The 24,458-nt window shown below is 42.6% G+C and overlaps 1 protein-coding gene across 2 annotated transcripts in view; it reads left to right on the top strand.

The window, feature by feature from the left end:
* The window catches only part of VEPH1 (ventricular zone expressed PH domain containing 1), an 81,479-nt gene extending 57,700 nt beyond the window's left edge, over positions 1 to 23,779 (top strand). The window contains exons 10-13 of one of the 2 annotated variants that reach the window (XM_061371615.1): positions 2,279 to 2,413; positions 7,762 to 7,879; positions 18,596 to 18,732; positions 22,995 to 23,779. In XM_061371615.1, the coding sequence (XP_061227599.1) occupies positions 2,279 to 2,413; positions 7,762 to 7,879; positions 18,596 to 18,732; positions 22,995 to 23,228 (624 nt within the window). In that variant the 3' untranslated portion in view covers positions 23,229 to 23,779. Of the gene's footprint in view, positions 1 to 2,278; positions 2,414 to 7,761; positions 7,880 to 18,595; positions 18,733 to 22,991 lie in introns of both variants that reach the window. The other variant, XM_061371614.1, reaches the window with a different exon arrangement.
* The last annotated feature ends 679 nt before the right edge of the window (positions 23,780 to 24,458 follow it).

The raw sequence follows: 24,458 nt of genomic DNA, 5'->3' as shown, positions 1-24,458 counted from the left end.
TGCATTTGTCCCACTGCAGCACCTCTTTCACTACAGTCTTGTTAGTTTGTTCCAGCTCTTCCAGTGCTACTCCTGGCCCTGGGCTCCCACGCCAAGGAGCCGACAGAAGAATTCCTCCATGCTGCCAGAGCCAGGCTCAAAGGATCACAGTTTAGTCTGCCTTTGCAAGCATGCTGTAAACACAGCACTTAATACTCAATTTTAATTGGGGGGGGGGGGAAGAGGGAAGGAAATTAAAGGGTTCCTCTTGTGTTGCACTTGAGTATTGGAGTCTGCTGTGCATCAGGATGGTGTTTGATGTCAGATAATTTATTATTTTCTTTTGTTTGAAATCCTGTAGCTTTTAAGTACTGGGTATATAACTATTACTAAATGAAATACAGGGCCCTAAATTCAGCCCTGGGATGATGTTATTTAAGCCTGTGAAACTGTACAAGAGATAAATTTGACATAAAATGTATTTATAGTGTGTTATTAATAAGTTAAATGAAAGGCTGGTGATAAAAATGTCATTTTCAGCAGGTCTGTCATAGATTTACAGACAGATGGCTAATACACACTTTCTGACTGTTTCAGTGCTAGTTACCACGTTTTTTTTCTCTTTTTGCCAATCACTCCATATTCTGTTTATCTCTGTGTTCTGCAAAAGTAAAAGCAAGAGAGACTTTTTCTCCCAGGTCTCCAGAACAGGTCCTTAACTTCATGACCCTGTGTTCTATTTAATTTCTAAAATATTAGTGAATAGTTTTAGCATGCTTCGAAATCCTTGGATGGAAGTTGTGAAATGGCAAATTATTACTGTAGGACAATAGGAGGAGAAGTATATGTCAGTGAAGATCTGAGAAATTGTCTTACAGTTAAGTGATGGGACAAAAATGGAGTAAGTGTTAATATTAGAGTGGTTTCAATAGGATGCTTTGGTTCACAGATTCATTCATTAAAATAATCCTCTAATGCTATGCGATTAATGCATTACAATTATTAATGATTAAAGCAGGACAGGGTCACATCACTATGGTAGCAGCAGCAAGCAAGGGGCTGTCCAACGTGTCCCTTTCTAACACCTTCTCTAGAGTCACTCATAAATTTGCCAAACACAGACTAATTGGGCTGCCATTTTCCCGTGCCAGGTGTCTGCCTGGAGCTGGCTGCTTCTCCCTTTTAATTCGAACAAAATGATCTGGCTGTTTCTGAGAGTTTAGCCGGAAAAAAATGCATTGCCTCAGCCATGATAAAATTCCCAGTTGAATGTTACTGAAATGCGTCTGTGTCAGTTGGATGCCAAACAGTGGGATTAGGATTGTTCAGTTTCTGCTTACAAAGAGAGGGAGGAATGTCCATCCAGGAAACCTACATTAAAAGTAGGTTCATGGTTCATATTGCAAAATCAAATACTGGAAATATGGAAAATCAGATTTTCTTGTGAACTCTTTAACTTGCCTCCTGCATGCAAATAGATATAGTAGACATTGAAATGCTAAGCTCTCTCAGCCACAGTAGTGTTCTTGTAACATTGACTTTGTGTGCAGTTTATACAACAAAGAACCTAATGCTGTTGAAATACTAGAATAATTTGAAGCAGTATAAGGTTGTATCCTTGCTGTCCTTTGAAACAGGGAGCTTTGGCAGTGAAAGCACCCAACCCAACACAGGTTTCATCTTGTTTTGTGAATGTTCACAGGCTGAAAATTCCTGTACTCTGCCAGCAAAATCTGTGTTGAATGTGTTCTGTGGAGGTTTTTTTCTCTTGCATTTCATCATGCTGTCTGTTCAGTGCAGTCACAATTGCTGCACTGTTACTCTTCCCCACACAAGGACCAAGAGCTGCAGTCAGGTCCAAATAAACATACACAAACCTGCAGTGCTTCTAAGCATCACTTTGCATTAACTAGTAAATAATGTGTCTTTCCCAGACAGTTGCATGTCACCGAGAACTGCACCTGGTTCACAGAGGCCACTGCCGCTAGTGTTTTGATAGACTAGCATTTCAATACGAAAATGACATGCAAGTGGCTGTGCATAGTGGTAGTTGATAGATAACCTTTGGTGAGCCGCAGACTGTAAAGATGTGTAATGTACAATAAACGAGAAAAGCCCCAGAGGAAATGAAATATTGGAGGATATATCTAATTGTGTGCATACTGATCCATCATAACTCCTCAGAGAAATGAACTAACCCCCAGTTATCTGCATGCCTGCCTCACTGTAAGAATGAGATGCTCTTTGTTAATGACAAATTTAAAAGTGCCTGAAATCCTGTTTTCAACATTTACTTTAGAGCTTGTTTGCAGAGCCTTTGTCCATAGAGAGTAATCCTGTGCAAGTCCTTAAAGCCCTGTGGGAGAAGACACGGCTTAAGGGGACACATAGTTTTGAAACTGCCATCATTCAGTCTACATTTCCACACCAAAAGGTAAGTTTTCTTTTTTCCTCAGGAAAAAAAGTAGAACTCTGCCCTGACTTTTAGAACAGCTGAACAAAGACCCTTACAATAGCTACAGCAAGCCCTTGTTGTGCTCAAATCGTGACAAACAAAACTTCTTTCCCTGCCCCTTCCCTTTCTTTGCCTTAGTTCCGGCATCTTCTGAGCATTTGCACTTACTGACATGCCAAGTCTTCTTCTGGATGCCCATATGGTGCATGCCTCTGACCTCCCTTTTATAAGAAGCACTCACCTGTGGGGAGGTTGAAAAATGTTCACCAGCTATTGTATTTAGAACCTCTACAAAGGGTCCATGGTGTTCCTTTGTACCATGCTTTGAAAGGTCTTCAGGCTAGTTCTCCACCCCCTCCTCCCTGCTTCCTGTGGATTGTTCCCAACACAATTAAAAATGGTGATGCTACATGTGGATGTTCCCCTGTTCGCAGTTTCAAACTGTAGATTCAGATTAGCTGCCGCTATGGACTGTTTGGCAGCCACTTGGAAATTCACCTAGTTAAATACAGACTTGGATTTTATGGAAATGATCATTTGCACAGGCACCATTAGTTACCCCCATCAGTTTAAAAGATTAATCTTTCAAAGCTGTTTACTGTCTCTGGGATTTCAGCAAATGCTATTTCAAAGCTATTAATCAGGCTTCTTGGAAAACGATGCTGTAGGATTGTAGAACAAATATCTATTTATTCCTGAACATCTCCATCCAGCCTAATTGGATGAAATGAATTGTCAAATGTGATTTTAAAATGCTCTCTCTCAGAACAGTGTACACATGAAGATGTCTGACTGAATAAGATTAATTTACCAAGGCTATGGCTGATTTTAAAAAAGGAGTTTTGTTAGGAACACCTGCTGAACCCCCAAGATAATGTTGCATTGAAGTGGGAACTCCTGCTGTGACTTGTATGAGGAGTAGGACATCCTCGCATCTGAGACCCAGCTTATGGGCCAGTTTTGCTTAGACACAGTGGAGCTTGCACTAAGTATTTTAGCTGCTACTGAAATCCTAGCTAGCTCGTCCAAAGGCATTAGAATTGCTTTTCTGTTCAGTACTGGTTTGAGTCTGTGCCAAGGTCTACTAGTCAAAAGTCAGAGCTGGTAGAGTATGAAGGAGTTTGGGGTGAATAAAAAGCCTAGGAAAGAACATGCCTTCATGGGTAGGATTAGATGTAGTGCATCACACACACAAAGTCTACAAAACATGTTAAACACCCTAGAAAGGGGATTAGTCTCCAGAACATTGGTTGCATAATCCTACTACTGCTCTGATACTAGCATTTGCGCTATTCTGGGAACTTCCATCACTCCGTGACAGTAGCAGTATCTCTGAGTTCCCATAATATTGGAGCTGGAAAATGACATACTGATCTTCAGTGACTTAATGAATTAAGCAGTGAAATGAATTTGGAAACTTGGGAGCTGCAGATTGTCTAAGAGCCTTTGAAGGCTGAAGAAGGTCAGGCAGATCTAAAACACTTTCAAAGACTTTAACATTCAGTCTTGGTCTCCACAGTATGCTGCTGGATTTACTTTCTCAGTTTTGGTTTTGCTTTATTAATACAGAACCTGAGTTTGTTTCTAGTACACTTTCCGTTTGGTTTACCGAGAAAAGTGCCGTTGAGTTTTCTGGGAGTGAGACCTAGGCTTGCTGTTTCCTTTGGCTTTTATATTTCCCAGAAAATCTAGTGGGAATATTTCTTCCATGACCTAGTCCTTACTTTGCTTGACAGACTAAGCTTCTGTTATAATGTGACTTTTTCATTTCATTAGTTGTTCCCACTGCTAATAGAACTTCTAATGTTGTGAATTACTTGACAAAATTATTACAGTTGTTCATGTTATTCCTCTGCCAGTAGAGCAGGAAGCAAAATTATGCGGCTGTGGTTGTTACAATAAGGGTAACACTTTTAATCTGAAATGTTTTGAAATCTGTTGATGTGAATACAGCATCAGTGTCATCTGTTACACTTTATATTAAGTTTCATGTGTTCTGTTATAGCAGCGTCAGAATGCTTTATTAGAATTGAGGAATTTCTGTGCTGTGAGCACACAGGGAAGGTCCAACCCCCAGTAGCCAGCAGGAGCCACAGCAAAGCCAGTGATGCAATACTGCTCTGCAATCCCTGTTCGCCCTGTGGCCAATCCAGAATAAACTAATGTAGGGTTTTGTTTGTTGGGTTTGGGTTTTTTTTTCCAACAGGGGTTCTAAAGCATTTTGCGAACCTGGGAAAAAAAAAATACACCAGTGGTTTATTCCAGGGTAAATTTGGATAAATATTTTCAGAGTTACATCACTGTAAGCAATTTTCAGTTTCAGCCCAGGACGGGTGTGCAAGGGATTGCAGCAAATACCTGGTTTATAGATATTGCAGCAAATACCTGCCTGGTATTGTGTTTCACCAGGCAGCCTGTTCATGCCACACAAAATATTTATACAACATGGCTTAAGATGTGCCAGAAGTAAAGCATTTCCAGATGTACATCCTTACAGATTTCCGTTCAGTTGCTTCACAGTTCTTTATCAAAGTATACGCAGGACATATTAGAAAAACTAAGCCATTTTTGAGCTTGTTTCTGAATTCTTTGTGTTGACTCATGCTGTGTCAGAAGAGTGAGACGCTGGCTACTTTATGAGCCCCATGTGATGCCCCTAAGAGAGTCTTTTGTTGAGCAGCCTTGCAAGAGAATAATTAACATTTTTAAGCCATTGTTCTGTTCTTTCCTTCGTTTGCTGTCTCTGTTTATGTAGCAGAAAGAAGTGCTATGTTTTCACAGTGGAGTCACTGAAGTTTTCAAGACAAAGGAACATGGTGATGAGATAAAATCTTTTCTCTCCAACTGGGTTTTTTTCCCCTGTGCTTCCCCTCCTTGAAATAAGTGGTTTGTTGAAAATTATTACAAGTGTACTTGAGCACAGAATGGAAAAGAAAGATTGCGGCATTGACATTTCAGTGCTATTTCACTTTCAGTCTAGAGCTGGCTCATTGTAGCTTGCTCATTGAAGGTTTTTTCACAGGATGGAGAAGCTCCTAGACTTTCTGTTCAGCGTCATCTATGTGCCCTTACAATGTCGTGTGCTGACCCACTGAGAGCAGTACCATTGTTATTTTGCACATCTTGAATCCTCCCACATACAGGAGGAAGATCAAGGCACACTGGGGCAGGGTGCACTGCTGGCCATGCTCTGCTCTGCCATACCCTTCTTGAAGGGAAATCTGCCCTTCCACTGAGAGCCTGAAGTAGGGAGACCACTGTGGGCTGGTGTGGTCTGTTGCTCCACCCCGGGAAGGACCTACTGGGGATCCCACACCATGCACAAAGTATCTGAAGGGAGGCAGGGACCTGGACTGTTAGATCCACTGCTGACTGAGCAGCTGGAGAAACACAGAGAGAAGCTGCACAGTGCTCCTGCTGCACAACACAACAGCCAGCTCAACTTCTTGAATGTACAGAATTCTTCTTTGGAGGAAAATAAGAACTTCAGCAATAAGAACACCCAGAAATGTATAAAGAGCACTTACAGATCAAAATAACCAAGTTTTATATGTGACTGCCAGTGCAAGCCAGTTTGAGTGTGCTGGCTCAGGGCAGCCCAGCAGCTGACTGCACAGGGGTATGGATGCAGCCCCGACCCCAGCGAACATGTGCAGGAGGCATAAGGAACTGAACAGCTGAGTGTTACAGTGGAGCCCACCAAGGCAGCCAGGGAGTGCAGGGGACCTCTCTGATGCAGCCTGGCCACTCATCTCCCACATGGCCTCAGACTGAAAAGCCTGGCTGTGAGGCTGCTACCCTGCAGCACCTTCTTGCAAACAAAGCCAATGTGTGTCCAAGACCTCTGTTGTGTGATCACTCTCTTCCTGTGTGTTATGAAGCCCATCTCTCTGCATGTTGCTTCTGGAAAGGGAAGAAAACCTTTATTGTTTGGAGTTTCTCAGATGACATGAGCCGTGCTTCGCGTTCTGCCTTGCCATCCTTCCTACAGACAGCTTAAAACCCATTGGGAGATGGCCTCTGGCATACAGAGGGGGCACCTGAGAGCTCCCCATTAAGCTAAAACTCAATGATTGGCTTAGCTGAACTTGTTATCCAAGGCAGTGTCCAGAGGTCTGAATGGGCCTTGGGTATTTTGGTTCTTGTTAAAACAGCTCTTTCCTGGCTTTTTCTTGGATTGAAAGAGGCTCTGAAGGAGAGACATCTTGCTGCCGGGTCTCCCTGAGCCAGCCGGCTTCCTGCTCCCTCTCCTTTAATAGAGCTTGCCTGAAAAGTCCCAAATCAGACAACTAGATGCTTTGCACAGCCTTGCTCAGTCCTGTGAACTAATGTCCCTGGCAAGGGATTATATTTTCCCCACTGGCTGTGTAAATCTGTGTTTTTTTTGGGTTGCAGCATGCACTGTTGCAGATCTGTGAAGACCCTTCGCAAATAAATAGGAGTGTTTTCTGACTGGTTCTGGCCGTTCTCTTCATGTTTGCAATAACTTGGTTTCTGTTATTTAACACCAACCTTTGTTTAAGTATGAGATCACAAACTGTTTTGAAATTAAATAATGGGATTTAGAATACACTGAATTATACACTGCTATTGATTGCGTCAAAAGGAATATCCTCTGGCTTTTCCCATACTTGAAGCTGCAAGTATGCTTTCTGTAGGATTCGTTTATTATACATTCAGTTTACTTGGCAGATGCATAATCCTTTCCTGGCTTCTCACTGGCAGGATAATATATTTTCCTGGATGTGTTTTGTGTGAGTTAAATCAGTCCTGTCGTTGCTGTGCTTTTGGAAATGCTCATATGAACATTTACATTAAACACTGGTACCAGTGCTTCTCACAGGGGACTGCGTTCACAGCCCCTATTCTTTCTTTAAAAAAAAAAAGTGGTCCCCCACCACTAACTCTGCAGGGTCCAGTTGGACAGGAGGAAGACCGCAGCGTGTTGGCAGAGACCACTACTTTTTGGATCATTGAAAAAATCCTGAGAGGGATGGAGGTAATAAAGGTGGTTCCGCTGGTGGGAAACGCGCTGGGCAGCACTGCTGAGAGCACTGCTGGCAGCACTGTTAAAGAGACACAAAAAGTCCCAGACTAGCCCTCTGCCTCCTGCAGACTAATAATTTATATATTAGCTACTACTGATGATAGAGATATGTCCTGCTTAGCACATTTGCCCCAGCAGGTTGGTTGTCTGCAAGAGACATATGGGAAAGGATGCTAGTTGGCATCAGCTATGCATCCCTCTGTGATTTTGGGTTACGAGCCGTTAAGAGTGCAGTGCTTCACCTCATGAGTGAGTTTGTTTTTTCTCATTACTGGTCTAGGACCTGGACCATGTGCAGATGCACCTGGCAGAAGTGAGGTTCTTTGATTTATTTGGCTACAGCGAAGAAGCAGGAACTTGGCAGTGTTTCATGTGCAATAACCCTGAAAAGGCAACAGGTAAGTCACCTGCCTTCATCCCTGGTGGGCTGTGTGTGGTGGTGGAGTTGTGGTGGATGGAGGATGGAGTGAAGCTCACAATTAGTTAATGCTGTGTCTCTGGTGGTGGTGGCAGAGGCTGGGGAAAAAGGAAACCAAACTGTCCAGCATAGCACAGGCACCGTTTGTTTCAGCTGGAATTCTCCATTAACTCTGGTCTCAGTTTCTCAGATGAGCAAGGCAAGCACAAACTTCATTAGGTGTGTGCTTAGAGGGATAAAATCCAAAACTAATGAAAGGAATAAAATCCAAAACTAATGAAAGGGATAAAATGCAAAATTAATGTAGACTCATAAATGTGTGTAACTAACTTGTGGGGCATGGGAGGGACCTGCACCCATCTTGCAGTGTCCAGATAAGGCAGCTGAGTCTGCTGGACCAGGTCCTCTGCAGACTGCACACCTGCCACATGTCAGGGGACACTGGCATAGATACGACACTTGATTCATGTCATCTTTGTTCTCCGTTTTATTTGCTTCAATATAATTCAATCCATAGTACACATCCTCTTAGGAACAAGGCAGTGTTTAACAACAGCCATATTACTTCAACCATATGAAAAAACAGGCTGAGTGGAAAATACACTTTTTCACAAATAAAAGATCCTAGTGACATTTTTTTTATCCTTTTTTGTTTTCTGATACTCGTATGTTTTGGATCAGTGCCCTGAAATTCAGAAGAATGGCTTTTCCTTTAGATGTTTTTTGCCACTCTGTAAAAAATCTGCACAATTCTGGCCAAGAATTTTGAATATTTTGGCTAAGCCTTTGAATAATTGGCTGTTTAAGGTATTTATTTTAACAGCTAGCAACTCTTTATATTTCATCAACCCTGAATTTAGTAAGTCTTTAGTAAGTCTTGCAAGAGTGGCACAGCCTCTGCTGCAGGCCTGCAGGCACAAGCTGCCTGTGCTCATTTCATGGGACCATCTCCTTCCACATCTCTCATGGCACTCAATGACCATTGTGGTTTGTTCATCATATTGGTGACATATGTCAAGCTACATGGATAATGATGATTAAGCTACATGATAATGATTGAACTGTGGCTATAGGGATGCTGGGGAGGAGCTATTCATTAGGCACTGGTAGGACAAGGGGTAATGGGTTCAGATTTAAACAGGGAAGTTTAGACTGGATACAAGGAGGAAGTTCTTTACTGTAAGGGTGGTGAGGCACTGGAATGGGTTGGCCAAGGAAGCTGTGAATGCTCCATCCCCGGTGGTGTTCAAGGCCAGGTTGGACAGAGCCTTGGGTGACATGGTTTAGTGTGAGGTGTCCCTGCCCATGGCAGGGGGGTGGAACCAGATGAACTTAATGTCCTTTTCAACCCTAACTATTCTATGATTCTATGAGTATCTTGCTTAAAATTTCAAAGCTTGGTAAAACAGCTTTGTCCTGAGTTTTCAAAGATATTTAACTAGTCCAAAAAGGGGAGTGTTTGTAGCAAGCTATTGATTATGCTGATAGGGCAACTGTAGTAGAGACAACAGAGCAGATGAAGGTAGAAAAGGCAGTCCTTGGGGTGACATGGTGCACCATTCGTTGTTGACACCTTGGGTTTTGCTAATGACACTAGTCTGGAGACATCAAAGGACAGCTGACACCTTGCTTCCCTGCTGCTCTCCTGTCAAAGTACTGCATCCTCCAAGGAGAGGTCTAAGAAGGGCTGGAAGCAGGACATGGTGCAGGGAGGTCCATGGGGCACAGCACCGTGGCTCTGCTGCCAGGAGCACGAGGTTGGGTCTGGGATCCAGACCTCGCCAGTATTACCAGTATACAAATGGTGCCTTCAGACGGGTCTGAACTCAAGGCAAACAGCAATAAAAGACTGTGATAGCAGGCAGAAATTCCTGCTAAGCTCTTCAATACTCTTTGGTAAGTACAAGAAGAATTTACAAAACCATGACTGTCTCTGTACCACTGACAAGGGGTTCTTGAGTCTGTTTGCAGAGCACTTGAGCTGATGTCTTGAGTAGTGCACACTGTATATCCTGCCTGATGCCAGTGATCCTCAGGAAGTGGAAATGTAATGCCTGCTGTGGAAAGCCTGCAGCAGGGGTTTGGCATGCCACATCTCTCACCTACTCGTTCTTTCAGGCTGGTGAAAAATTACATCGCACTGTTGTAGGTTGTAGATTTGGTATCACAGTATTTCACGGAGATAAGAGAGAAGGTCACATCTCTTCTAAGGGCTCACCATTTCCCTTAGCTGCTGTGAAAAGGCTGCAGCAAAATGCATGTGCTGTTCCCTCTTCCTTGGGTGTGTAAATACAGTTCTCCATTTGTTCATTGGTGTGAACAGAAGAGTTTAATATATTCAAAGTTTTGCCCTCTAACCTGAGCAGTTCCCAAATGGCAGTGTAACAGTGCTGTGTTTCACAAGAAGTGCCAAAATCCACTCTGTGTGGAGATGTAGGAATGTGGAAGCACTTGGCCAGCTGGGCAAGGGGCGGCTGCCCTTATCAAGCTCGACAACATGTCCAGGTACAAATTAGACTTTCATTCCTATAGGCTGGTACTTATATAGGCCCTTGTAAATTATAGTGCCTTTTCTAGAAGTGGGAAAACAATTTTCTTTAGGTTTACCTTTTTTCTACCTTGTATCTGTATGATGTTAACTAAAGCCTAATGGAAAAAAATGCAAATACAGCACTAAGGTTGTAAGTGAAATGATGAGTTCTCAGCAGATACAATAACTTGAGACTTTGCTTTCTTTTTCTTGAGTACCACCAGTACTCAGGAGCATGGAGGATGCCTGGGCATTCGGGAGGAGGTTTTCCCTCCTCAAGCACTGAAGGCACAGAGGGTGTTGCCTGGAATTTGCAGGCCTATCACTGCCCACAGGTCTGCCTCCCTCTCCCCCCATTCAGAAAGGTGCTCAGCCTGTCCTCCCTGCCCAGCCTCCAGCTGTCTCTGCTGCCATAGCCCACGAGAGGTAAGAGAAGACATTAATAGCCATCAACATATCAAATCATCATTTAGTCTTTGTTTTAGAGCCAGGGTTGAGAGTTCAGCCATGCCTCTGAGGATGGTCAGGAACAGGAGGAACTAAGCACAGAATATTTTTGGACTGGAACTGTCCTTTTTGTGAGCAAGTACTTTCTTCATCTCAGTTTAAAGAAAATTCTGTAAGAAAAGCACATTTTTAATACCTTGATTTTCTTCTCAGCTCTCACAGCCGTTAGAAGACCAAGAAAACAGATTATTGAATGGCTCGAATGAAAGCTCAGGTGTAGGAAAGGAATGTGGAAGATAGTGCTTAACGGAATAAAAATCTGCAGGGGAATGACAGATTTGCCTTAGCATTGGTGATGTAGAGCTGCTGTAGCTGGGAAAAGCTGTACCAGAGCTGGAGACACTCCAGTCTTTTTGTGTATATAAAATCTGACACAAGAAAGAGGATTTGGAGGGCTCCTTGAATTGATAAGAAATAAAGGCTGTAAAACATCTTTTATTTTCATTCCACAGTGGGACAGACCCTTTGAAATCTCAAGTACTTTTGAAAGACAAGGAAATAATTTCTTCCTCTCAACAATGCTGTTTAGCAACCAAATTCTTCTTAAAGAAGGAATTCAGAGGCAAATTCTTTTTCTGTTATTGTCTTTTGGTTTTGTTAATGTTGGGGTTTGTTGCATTTTTTGGATGCATGTTGCAAGATGCCATTTATCCTCCAGACTTAGGAAAGCATTATGCCTTAAAGCCTCAATCTTCCCTTAGGATGCCAGATCAATGATAGTTTTGTTTGGATGTAGCTGGGAGGACTTTTGGAGCTAAGCTACACTTGGAGGCTGAGTTAGTGAGGAAAGAGGCAGTTATGCTTAAGCAATGTGGCGGATGTACCCAAAGTAGCAATTAACACAGAGAAAGTTTGCATATTTCTCATGCATTCTTCTGATTGCAAAGCACTTCTTATACAACCACAGTTTTCCAGAAGTGCTGTTAAGTCATCCCAAATTGGTTTTTCCTGCTGTACAGGAAGAGCATTCCCACAAATGCTACTCATGTGCTCAAATACATGTATCTGCCCTGACTGTGCTGCTGTCCTCAGAGCTACAAAAACCAGGTTACACCATTACTTTATTTTTTTTTTAAATGACAACCATTCAAGGCACTTGAAATTTTTGTAAATGCAGTGTGAGCCTCCTGTTAGGAAAAGCTGGCCTTTGAGAACCTCATTTCAACATAACCTCCTATACTGACAGTTGGCTCCACAAGCTCTTGCACAAAAAAAAGTCAGTAAAACCTCTTGATAACTGGAGTGGGAATTGCAGTACATTCCTATTCTGGAAGCTTACAAAGAAATTGCAGTAATCCCTGTGGGCTGCAGAAGAGACATTGTGCCCATGGGCAATGATTCGGGTAAAATTGAGGAGTTTTTATGAATTCCTCTTTAAAAAAGCAATTCACTCAGAATAGCCTACACCATATTAACTTCTGAATACATTTATCTTTTGCTAGCAGTGGTGATTATCTAGTGAACTGAAATATCCCAGCTATAATGCTTGTTTGAAAATTATAAAAAGTGGCATTCAGTAATGTGTTCTTTCCAGGTTTTCAACAAAACCAAATGTGATGATTAATGAGAGAATGAATCCATATTCCCTTAGGTTAATTGAATTTGTCTGCTTGCCACCCACACATTCCATTCTTTCAAGTTAATAGGAGTTTATTATCACTGAGATCATTCATGATTGGACTGAATTTTTGTGGAAGATTTCATGTTTCATCAAATGCAAGATTTAATGCTTTGTTTTTATCTGTCTTGAGTTCATCTTGCAACAGTTTGGAAGGGTTTTTACTTTTTATTCAGTACCCAAACTATTAAAAGACTGATGCATTGTAGTTCTGCAAAGAAAGCAAGATACAACTAACAGAAAATCATTTCAAAGGACACTTACATTCAGTGTCAAATTGATTTTGGAGTTAGTGTCTCTATATTGAGACTGTGTAAGAAGCTATGAATATTTTTCATTTACATTTCAATGGAAATAATTTTTCATCTTGAGTTTGGGTAATATTTTTAGCTTTATTCTGTGTTCTGCAGGAAAAAAAGGAAGTACAGACAAATATATAGTAAATATAACATCTTGAATACTTTAACTCCTTTTTTTCAAGTTAAGGATATATGGCAGCATACCAGCACACAAAGTAATTTCAAGCCCAGAGATGATGTGATCACCTAGTTTGACCTTCTAAAACACAATAGTCAAAGAATCTAGTCCAATAATACTTATATCAAATAAATCTTTTCTCTTTGATCTATATTGCTTTTGAATATTTTTATTAAGATGTCTAAACCTGATCTTTAAAAGTCAAATGAAGGAGAATCCATGACATGCCTTATTTGTTGCTCAGGCAATTTAAGGGTATTGTTAAAATGTGGGTGTATTTCTAGTCTTTTTCTAAGCACTGCATCACATTATGCCCTCTCCTGCTATGCAGAAGATCTCTATTTGTAGGCTTTATCATGTCATATTTTGATATTTGCTTGGGCAAATTAAGGAGAACATACTTCGTTAGTTTGCTGTGATACGAATAATACGAAACATCAGGTTTATATCATTCTTGTATCACTATTCTGAAGTCTTTTAATTTTTCATTATGCAAGGTGAAGAAATCAAAACTAGATGTAGTTTTCCCAATAATTAATACGTGTACAGGGAATGTTCATGCTCCAATTGGCATTTGATTTCATTTTTTTAAAAGTCTTCTATCCATATTAGATGTGCAAATGCTTCTTTCAAATAACCCTCTGCCAAGTAAAGAAGTGGGGATCACCAGCTACTGAATTTGATTTTTGGAAGAGTATAGAGAGAAGAGTAAAGCTTTGCATTTCTGAGGCAATACAGATTTATTCATTATGTCCTCTGCTCAAAGACCTCCATGCACTTACTCCTGCTCTGCACACAGCAGGTGTTGAAGGGCTACAGTGATGACTGAGTAAAACCGCAGTAAGGATGGGGACAAGCTCCACCAAGACATTTAGTAGCTGATGCTTTTGCCCTGTTAGAAGAGGCTGAGGGAAAAGGGCTGGTGCAAGTAGAGCTGGAGGAGACTTCATGGTAGTGTCTGTCCATAGCTCCAAGACAGCCATTAAGAAGACAGAGCAGGGCTCTTTTCAGTGGTGTGTGGTGGGAGGGTAAGAGACAACAGACTGCCTACAAGGGAAAACTTTCCCACCATGAATATGATTGAGCATTGGAACAGCTTGCCTAGAAATGTTCTTGAGATTTGCAAGTCCCAGATGAATAAATCCATGAGCAACCTAGTCTGACCCCATAGGTGACCTTGCTTTGAGCAGGAGGTTGGATGAGAGACCCCTTGAACTTTCCTCCATCTGAATTATTCTGTGATTCTGTGAAGTTAATCACAATGAAAATAAGCAAAAGGGCTTAGAAAAATATAGGAAAAGAGTGTTCTTATCTTTCATGAATCTTTTTGTTTTAATCAGACCCTCAGACATACTGGCATCAGATTCATTATGATGACTTCGGAAGCTGACATCAGAGTTCCCCATGGGGTTCTTTGTGGATGTGTGCAAGAAGTGATCTGTTAGTATTGCTGCTAGCCACCGGGTGCTTAAAGAGAGATCAGCATTTCTTTAGGTAAACCCTGGTTTCGAAAGATGTTGGACACAAAAATCCACTTTAGGCCAAAATGACACATTCACTTCCTTTCTCATGTTGCATTCCTGACCATCTCAATACCCTGAACTTTTTGTGCTTTACACTAAGGACTAAGGCATGTTCCTACTGCATTGGAACTGGTATCAAAGCCATTCCCATGGGACCGGGAGCCAGGTAGATGCACTAGACCCAACCACTGAGCAATTGCCCTTTCATATCAAGTCCTCCTTTTGCTCTATCTAGACGTTTACAATTGTCATTGTGCTCTGAAAGTTACTCTGCATATTATTCTTTATAGCTGTCATGTAGGAGTAAAAACCCCTTTTTCTGTCTCTGTCATTTTTATTGAAGTGAAGTTCTCTCCCCTTTCTTTCATGCACACTCCAGGAAAGCTTGCTACTAGGTGCTGCTGGTTTGAGTTTCTCAGATTCACAGCTTTTTGATCTCTTGTCCCTTACTGGGTAGACTTTGTCATAGCAATTCTGACACTTCATCCTGGGAGATGATACACACCCATGCCCTGTCATTATCACCCACATGCTACTGAGGTGGTAATATCCTGATGCCAAACTGCGCATTCTCATGGTGACAAAACATCCTCCAATGAGAAAGTGCACACATGAATTGCAAATGGTGGGAATGGCAGGGATATCACCCTGTACCTCATGAAGTTACAAATTTGATGAGGCATTTGCACAATAAGCAAAGTATCAGCTCAGATGTTGTTTAAAGCTAACTATAAAAAATTATATCTTTTTATCTCACAAAATATAATGCCAATTGCATAAATGGGGAACAAGGTCACCAGAAGATGAAAAGGCTGCTACAAGACTATGAGGACTTGCACTCAGACCTGCCAGACTGTTGCTGGTCCTATGGGTCTGCCCTTTTCCTCCACTCCCAAACAGGAATGACTCTTAGGATGACCATTACGGGTATCCCAGCAAATCTCAGCTGCAGAAATGCCAGATAATACCTGATACAGCCTTAGAAAGTGGTTTAGAAAGAAAAGAACCCAGCTCTTCTGTTCCCAGGACATGTTTCTCTCACAAAGCTGTTAACAAAATTGCAATGTTACTGTAAAGCAGCACACTGTAAAATGTGGCTCCATCCTGCTGAAGAGTGTGTTGTGAAATGACTGCAGCCTCAAATTCACTTCCCTGTGGCATTTTGCAGTGGTAAAAATTACATGGGGAGAAAGCAAGCATGTTTACTTTGTCCCGTGCCAGCCTCAGCAGTGTATCATGTCGGTGCTGGCACGAAAATGTACAGAAAAGAGCTGCTGCATCAAGTTAGGAATGAAGCAGGCTACAAGGAGCAGTGTGTCCAGTTCTTATCATGGAAATCACAGCTGCAGTTCCATACTGAAGCTTAAACTTGCCATTACCCTTTTCATTCATTCCATCTCCTTCCAAAAGCTCCCTGTCTAGAGAGACAGAAATATTTATACTCTTTCATGAGGAAATTGCAACAATACACACTGAAGCCCCCGAAAGCCTGCCTCTCTGCCAGTATAAACAGTGCTGGAAAAAAAATACATTCTTTATCTAAATCTGATGCACTGTATTTGCATTGCTTTTACTCTACCAGACACAAGGTAGTGAATAGAGGTTATGTGCCAAAAAATCTATAAAGCCTTTGAATCTCCAGGTGCTACCTTCGCTGGCTGTGCTGTGCCACCCTGCTCACTTCATATCTTCAGCATTGCACCAGCCTACTGTATCTAGGGTTCTGAAAGGTTCATGCACAGGCAATAGTGAACACTTTCAAGAATAAGTGTTACTGGGTAAACATTTGTGCTAAGGTACTGCCAGCCATAGGATAACTGACTACTTCACGGGTGCTGGGAAGGGGTCCAAGTCAACTAACACATTGACAAGCATCTGTTCTTAGACTGCTTATGCCTTGGACTGCTCTTCAGTTTATCTGATCCATCCATAGAATTATTGAATGGTTAGGATTGGAAAGGACCTTAAGATCTTATTAAAGCCTCACACTAGACCATGTGTCTTGTCTATAGGTGTAAAAAACAGAAGGGAAAAGAGAAACCCAGACATGGTATTAGAGGATTTTTAAATGGTTTGCTCTACATGTGAAGGGTAGTGGCTTGAGGCTGCTCTGTGGATGTGGTTTATAGCCCGTAGTGATTCCCTTGATTGCTGGGCTTTTCTTGTGCTGCAATATTCCTTTTTGCATGCAGAGTATGGGAATGCTGTTCCAACTCTTATAAACTCGCATGCTTCAAGCTGAGGTGTCAGTGAATACTGACGGCAGGCAAGCACCATGGTCACAGGGCTGGAGGTAGAGATGGCTACAACCTTACACTGTAAAGAAAAGTGCAAGGCTTCCCAATATGCATACAGTGTTTTGAATTCTGAAAGTAATTTTTAATATAGGAATAATTTTGCAAAAAGATAACAAAGAAGGGTTTATTTCCCTTTCCTAGAGACTTTATCTGGTTTTTATTTTTAAGGGAGTTGATTGAAGAAAAATCTGTAGTGACAAATATAAGGTTATTTTCCTAAGGCAAACTGAAGGCACTTTTCAGACCACTATAGAAGATAAATGGGCTGGAAAGTGGCTGAGCTGAAGGTAAAGTAGCTGGGTGTGCCTGTATTTCTGCTTCTATGCTAATTACAGTCATTACAGTATTGATGTACTGTACACTTACAACTATTGAATACTGATACGGTACACTAAGTAATTTTCATTACATTTTAGATTATTCTTGGGCAATGTGCTGCAGCACAGGTCATTGAGGGGGACAGAAGTTTTTGTGTCTCTCCCTCTCCTCTGTCCTCCCGTTTGACCTAGGGCAGAGTTACCCGTTCCAGATTTAAAATAGGCTCTGTAAGGATTGCCACATGTGTGACAGAAATGCTGGTTTAGCTCTTACCAGCCAGGGCACAAGCCAGGCAGTGTTATTGCCAATGATATGATAATGGTTTGTATGTAAATTCTGCCTCAAGATGGTAAAAACATTGTCCTCAATGGGGAACATGGTGAAAAGACCTTGACTGCTTCTGAGGGAGCAGGGTGGCTACTGGGCCCCTGGGGCTGAGCTGTGAGTTGCTCTTGCCTTTGCCATACAGATGTCAAAATAAATTGTGTTATTTTAGAAATGTAAAAGTGATAGAAAAAGTGACGTTACCAACCAGTCAGTGCTATGAGATCTACAGGATGTAAGTAACTCTTGAGTTTGCTGTAAGGACTATTATTACAAAATGGATCGCTAATGTTAAATGACTTTGAAATATCCCTGAAGAGAGAACTAGAAAAAATACGAAGACGTAACAGTGAGTGACCTCTACAGAATGTAGAGCTAGATTATTGCTTGAACACTGGATAAGGAAGAGCTGATAACAAACATATCCCTTTCCCAAGAGAAGAAGGAGTCTTGTCTTGGGAGGGTGAGGATGGGAAGTGTCATGTCTGGGAGACAAAGCCCCTGGACTCACCAACCCCTTTCTCAGCAAAAAGTCATATATCTGGGCTGGAATTACCTACAAATGGTTGGCAATTGTCCCAGTAGGATGGTGCCTGGTCTCTCAGCCCCACGTGGACATTCTGCTTCTGGCTTTTAATTCCTTCTCCACAGGACTCCTGCTGCAATGAAGTAAGTATTGCATGTAATGGAGAGTGACTTCCTCAAAATATTCCTATCCAAAATACTGCATGAATATTGTACTGAACTCTGTAGTGGGGATTAAAACATCAGAGACAATTCAATGAAATTGTATCTTATTATTGCAGGGCTGAGGAAGAACTGGGAGATGTAATGGTGGGGTTAAGCACATGATGGCTAAGGGAATAAAGTGATGGACAGAGCAGTTCGAGCTGTCAGCTCCATCTGCTAGGCCTCCCAAGCAAAACATGTCTAAAGGCTGAAATGTCTTTCTGAAGTAACAGCTGCATGCTTGAGGTTGGGAGGAATGTGGTCTTGGAGCTGCAAAACTGCAAAAAAGTTTTTTTGCATCATAGGAAAAGCCTGACTTCCGGCTGAGTGAGAGGACAGAAATAACCTCCTCTTTGTATGTTCACCTCCCCAGTTGTAAATCAGGATGGCCAACCTCTCATCGAAGGCAAGCTTAAAGAGAAGCAAATCCGGTGGAAGTTTATTAAAAGGTGGAAAACTCGCTACTTCACCCTGGCTGGCAACCAGCTGCTTTTTCGGAAAGGAAAATCCGTAAGTCAGAAAACCATCAGTTTGATGTATCTCTTTCCCTCCTCCCCAGCACCATTTCCCAGCAGTTTTTACCACTCAGCTTTGCCTGCGGTCTCTGTGAGCTGCATGGCCAACTTCAGCCAAGGGGTTGCTCATCATCTTTAGTTACAATTTTCTCTCTGGATCAAAAGCGTGTGATTTTTGCAAGTACTCAGCCTCACACTGACTCTGCTCTTGTTCAGCCAACAAATGCCTAGGGCTCAACATTGTGACACAGTAATTTATACCCTACTAACTGGTGACCTGTGCCTGAGTATTGTTGCTCTGCCTCGAGGCATCCCAGAGTCACCTCACAGATATTGCAAAAGCTTCTGTTCCTGAAAGAGTTACAGTGGGTTCAAAAATCGTTTCCACTTTTGACCAGAGATTCTTTATTTCCTTGTATAAACACAAATCCAATAAATTCTGCTCAGGTAAATGTATTTTTTCCACTTGCAAAGTGCATGGCATGGGATAGCAAAGCATGTAGCAGCCACAGCCAGTGTGCTCAAAAGTGAGCTGTCATTTCTGGGTGCCCAGTTTTCATGGGACCAGCAGCGCTCAGGAGCAAGAAAGTCAGGCACTTCTGAACACCTCAGGGCAGTCTCCATAATCAAGCCGCGGTTCACCTTTTTTGAAAGTCTTGCCTGCTTTTGTACATTAGTAACTGCTCTTGAGATGATGGCATTATAACTGGTGTTATTTGTGCAGGCAATGTAAGCGTGCGTAAAGCAAGGTGCTGCTGAAATGTTTTTTCTCCCAAAGGAATGCTGGTTTTTTGCTTTCACTTCCACCCTTATCTAAATTCAGAGAAATTCTGCTGAAATGCCTGTGAAATTGTTTGAAGGTCATACTGATTGGACTCCGAGACAAGTATGGCCCAGGGCATGGAAGAGCAGGTAGCTGAATCCAGGCCTCATTAGTTATTATTTCTCAATTATTAGAAAATAACATCAGCTTTTCACAATGAAAGTTGTTATTAGCCTTTTTCTGACTCTCTGGTGGCTTTTTCTGATGTTTTTATTGAGATTCTGAAGACAATTTAACCCATACATGTACCATAACTACAGCTCAGTACCAGCTAACGCTCACTCTTGAAAGAGTGTCAGAATAATTGTCATTATTTAGCAAGGTGATTAGCTTATAGAGTTGTATTTAACGGAATGGCTTTAATTAGCCCTCCAAACAAGCCAGGCATAAGGCACATCAGAATACCTTGATTACACTTGGGTGCAATCGCCTCATTACATTTGCATTCTCAGTGCTCCCCCTGTTCACGCAGAGAACGTACAATGTGTCACAGGCAGGTGAAGCTGGAGGTTTAGATTGTTAAACAGCAGATTTTACTCAACAGATTGACTTTCCCTTTTTAACCGGCAAACTCAAGGCTTCTTTGCTTCTTTTTCAACTTGAAAACAAATACCTGGACTGGTTCTTTAGCCTAGCAGGCTGGCGTCCAGCCCCCCAGGGACAGCATCAGTTACTGTGTCTGAGTAATCAGTCTTTCAAGCTGGTGCATTATATCCTGTTGCTTCTACATTTTATATCCTGTTACTTCTACATTTTTGGCCTAAATTCGAGAGTCAAGTCCTGCTGTTAACTACTGCTTGGGTTGCAGCCTGAAGCAAACCTGAGCCCACTGGTTTAGGTTGCCCATGTGCCCTGGGCTGACTAATGCAGACACCAAACACAAAATTTAAAGCTCTTCAAGCAAGGCTGGAGGTATGAAGCCTGGACACAGTGGCTTGGACAATAAAAGTGTGATTTTCAGACCCTACAGGAGGTCCCCTCCTGTGCACCTCTGGCACCCAGCAGCAGGACCAGCCCCATACCTTGCCGGCTGAGCACAGGTGCCAAAAGCATAGCAAGATTCAGGGTGCCAGTCTGTGGCCAACTAAAGAAGCGGTAGAGACTCCTGCCCAGCTGCATCCAGTGCCTGTTCTGGTCCTGAAAGCCAGTCTTGCCTGGCAGAGCAGGACAGCTTTGTCCCACCACCTCTGGCACTGTGGAGCAGGGCTGGGTGCTGTGTGGGTGTTTGGACTTTACGCACTGCTTACTTAAAAGTACAAACCTAAGACAGAGGAGGTATTGTGAGGTGGCCAGCTGGCTGTGCCTGCTTATTGCTGGAGCCCCACCATGAACCTTCCCTTCATCTGAGTAACCATGAGAACAATGTTGGCTCTGTGTAAGCAACTGTATGGCCAGTGGGTAAAGGGGAGGCAGGAGAAAACCAAAACATAAGAGGTCTGAGAAACAGCCAAATCCTAAACTCCTGGAAAATTGTGGTAAACTCCTTCCACAGAAATGTGCCTAGGGTACAGTCAATTTTCTCTAGTAATTTGAGGTCAAACACTGTGGTAGTGAATCATAGAATCATAGGATGGTTAGGAAGGGAGTATATAATTTTTCCTCGATAGGCTTCTAAGTGTAAGGGTCAGGTTCACAGGGTGCAAAGTTTTGCTTATCAAGTCTATTGCTGCTGTTCTGGGCTCCTCACTACAAGAAAGACATTGAGCGGGTCCAGAAAAGGGCAACAAAGCTGGTGAAGGTTCTGGAGAACAAGCATTATGAGGAACAGCTGATGGAACTGGGGTTGTTTAGTCTGGAGAAATCTCAGAGGGGACCTTTTCCCCCTCTACAACTAACCCAAAAGGACATGATAGTGAGGTGGGGGTCGGTCTCTTCTCCCATGTAACAAGTGACAGAACAAGAGATAACAGCCTCAAGCTGCACTAGGGGAGGTTTAGATTACGAAATATTTCTTCACAGGCTTCCCAGGAAAGTGGTGGAATCAGCACCCCTGGAAGTGCTCAGAACCTGTGTAGATGAGGCCTTTCGTGATATGGTTTAGTGGTGATTTTGGCAGTCCTTGGGTAATGGTTGGCCTTGATGATCAATGATTCTATGATTCTAATTGTAGTGGACTATCAAAACCTAAAGAGAAATCACAGCCATTGGGCTTGGGACTTCTTTTGGAAGGTCTTTTCAGATGAGCTTTTCCTTAGAGCAGTAAATTTTTCCTGGTTCGTTCCCAGAAGGACTGAGACATTATTGCACAAGAAATCTCCCTGCCCAGTTCTGGTCACGTTTCAGACCTGAGCTGCTGGGAGAGCAAACGAAGCTGGGGCAGGCAGAACAGTTCTAGAGACTGCAGTTCCCACACCTCAGCCTGTCCAGGGTCATGCTCAGCTCCTGAAAGATACTTAACCTCTAATTTTCAGTCAGATCAGTCCAGATATTTCCAGTATAATAGGAGCAGAAAGCTTTTGGAAAATCTGCCTTACTACTCTTAGTAAAGTAACTCCTCTTAGTAAAGTAACTCCTCTTAGTACTCCTAAGTACTCTACTCTTAGTACTCCTAAGTACTCTAAGTACTCAACTTAGTACTCCTCTTAGTAAAAAGCATAAGAAGCTAAACAGCAAAAATAAATATTATTGAGGAATCAGGGCCTTTGGTTTAAACTTCTCACCTGGAGATCCAATTTGTACATTTTTTTACGAGCTCACAAATCTTTTCTCCTGAAGGAAACTTCCATGATTTTGTACAATTCTCTTATGCTCCCTGCATGTTTCTTATAGTGATGCTAAGATTTCCTACACATACCTACTCTGTATGTTTTCAAACAAAATTGCAAGGCAGCTGTCCTGTCTCCACTGAGAAATGCCTCAGATTCCTGGGTCAGACTCAAGGTATTTGTTCTGTTTTCAGAACCAATAAAAGGAGTTGTTGCTTCCATTTTTGGGTGGAGACTGAGAAGGGGAACAACTTACACTGCTTAAGAGAAGATAGCTTTCTTCAGTCCACAAGGATTGGCTGATATTTGTACCTAGGAAGCATTTGCCATTGGCACTCATGCCTGGCACCATTAACAAAAGTGTCCATTATTAAAAGCCAGAGAAAGGAAAAATCTAAGGCTGTGTTGACAGCTGAAGCTGGAACTAAAAAGTGCAGATGCTGAGGGGGCATGGACATGGGCATGGGCATGGGCATGGACATAGGCATCAGTGTGGACCTTTGGTTGCTGCATACAGTAGACCATGACAGCCCATGTGGGGGAGTGTGGCACTGCATGGGAGCGGGGTTTCTAACTTCCCTAAAGCTCTTTTGGGAAGTCTCCATCAGTGTGTTTGCCCACATGAGCAACATTTACAAGACAAGTTCTACAGACTTCAACTGTTTATTAAGATGATGGAAACCCTACCAAATGAACTTCATTCCGTGTGTCTTCCCTGTGTTTCAGAAGGATGACCCTGATGACTGCCCCATTGAGCTCAGCAAGGTGCAGAGCGTTAAAGTGGTGGCAAAGAAGCGCAGGGACCGCAGCCTGCCCCGGGCCTTTGAGATCTTCACTGACAGCAAAACCTATGTTTTCAAGGCTAAAGATGAGAAGAATGCTGAGGAGTGGCTTCAGTGCATCAACGTTGCTGTTGCACAGGCTAGAGAGAGGGAGAGCCGAGAGGCCACCACCTATCTGTAGAGCTGCTGGCACCTCCATGGCCATGCCAGCAAACCAAAGGTGCCTGGGACCACTCCGGTACTGAGCATCCCACTACCATACCCCATATCCTAGACCTCTTTTACCTCCAAAAGCCCTGCTGGCTCCTGGAGCATGGGAAACTGTGGGTAAGAGCATGTGCTAGCATGGCCCAGGGAGAGCTTTGTGCAGTGAGAGGTCTAACAAGACCACGTGATGGAGTGCCACCATGCAGGAGTGCTCCCCAGCACTGGGGTCAAAACAGCTTCCACTGCTTTGTGAAATGCAGGTTTTTTCTTCAGCCTAATGGCCTGCAAGCCAGGAAACATGGTTAGAAACATGCCTGGGCCTCAACACCTCAGCCTCTGTTTCTGAGAGGCACATGGTCTCAGCGGCTGTAGACACTGCCAAGAGCATTCGAGCATGTAAGGACTTTGTTTTCCTCAGTCACTGTCTGTCTGTGAACAGGTAATTTTCCTTCTTATTTAATCTCCGTGTGCTTTATCCTTTTACTATTTGTATGTATTTGTGCTGCTCCTTTCAGGTTTGAGAATGATCAGGGGACTGGAGCACCTCCCTTATGAAGATCAGCTGAGAAAGTTGGGGCTGTTCAGCCTGGAGAAGAGAAGGCTGCGTGGAGGCCTCATAGCAGCCTTCCAGTATCTGAAGGGAGCATATAGGGATGCTGAGGATGGACTCTTCATTAGGGACTATAGTGGTAGGACAAGGGGTAATGGGTTAAAACTTAAACAGGGGAAGTTTAGATTGGATATAAGGAGGAAATTCTTTCCTGTTAGGGTGGTGAGGCACTGGAATGGGTTGCCCAAGGAGGTTGTGAATGCTCCATCCCTGTCAGTGTTCAAGGCCAGGTTGGACGAGGCCTTGGGTGATATGGTTTAGGGCGAGGTGTCCCTGCCCATGGCAGGGGGGTTGGAACTTGATGATCTTAAGGTCCTTTCCAACCCTAACTATTCTATGATTCTAGGATTCTATGATATTGAGCAGTATGAAAGATTTAATACCGATGAAAAATAATTTAAAATATTTAACTGTTTTGATTTTCCCCCTTTCTCCTGTTTTTCCTCCCCTTCCTACCTGAATGTAATTTTTAAAATTTATTTTATTTTACTCTTTTTTTAATTGTCTTCTCCATTCTGTAACATTTCAAATTTTCTCCAAAACCAGAAAATTCACAGTTTGCTTTTCTGTGTCACTCTCAAATGATCCCAAAGT

Source organism: Neopsephotus bourkii, unplaced genomic scaffold, assembly GCF_033783945.1.
Source record: "Neopsephotus bourkii isolate Nb327-2 ecotype Australia unplaced genomic scaffold, CSIRO-AGI_Nbou_v1 NB_1574, whole genome shotgun sequence".
NCBI classification, from domain to species: Eukaryota; Metazoa; Chordata; class Aves; order Psittaciformes; family Psittacidae; genus Neopsephotus; species Neopsephotus bourkii.
This window is presented reverse-complemented; position numbering and strand designations above follow the sequence as displayed.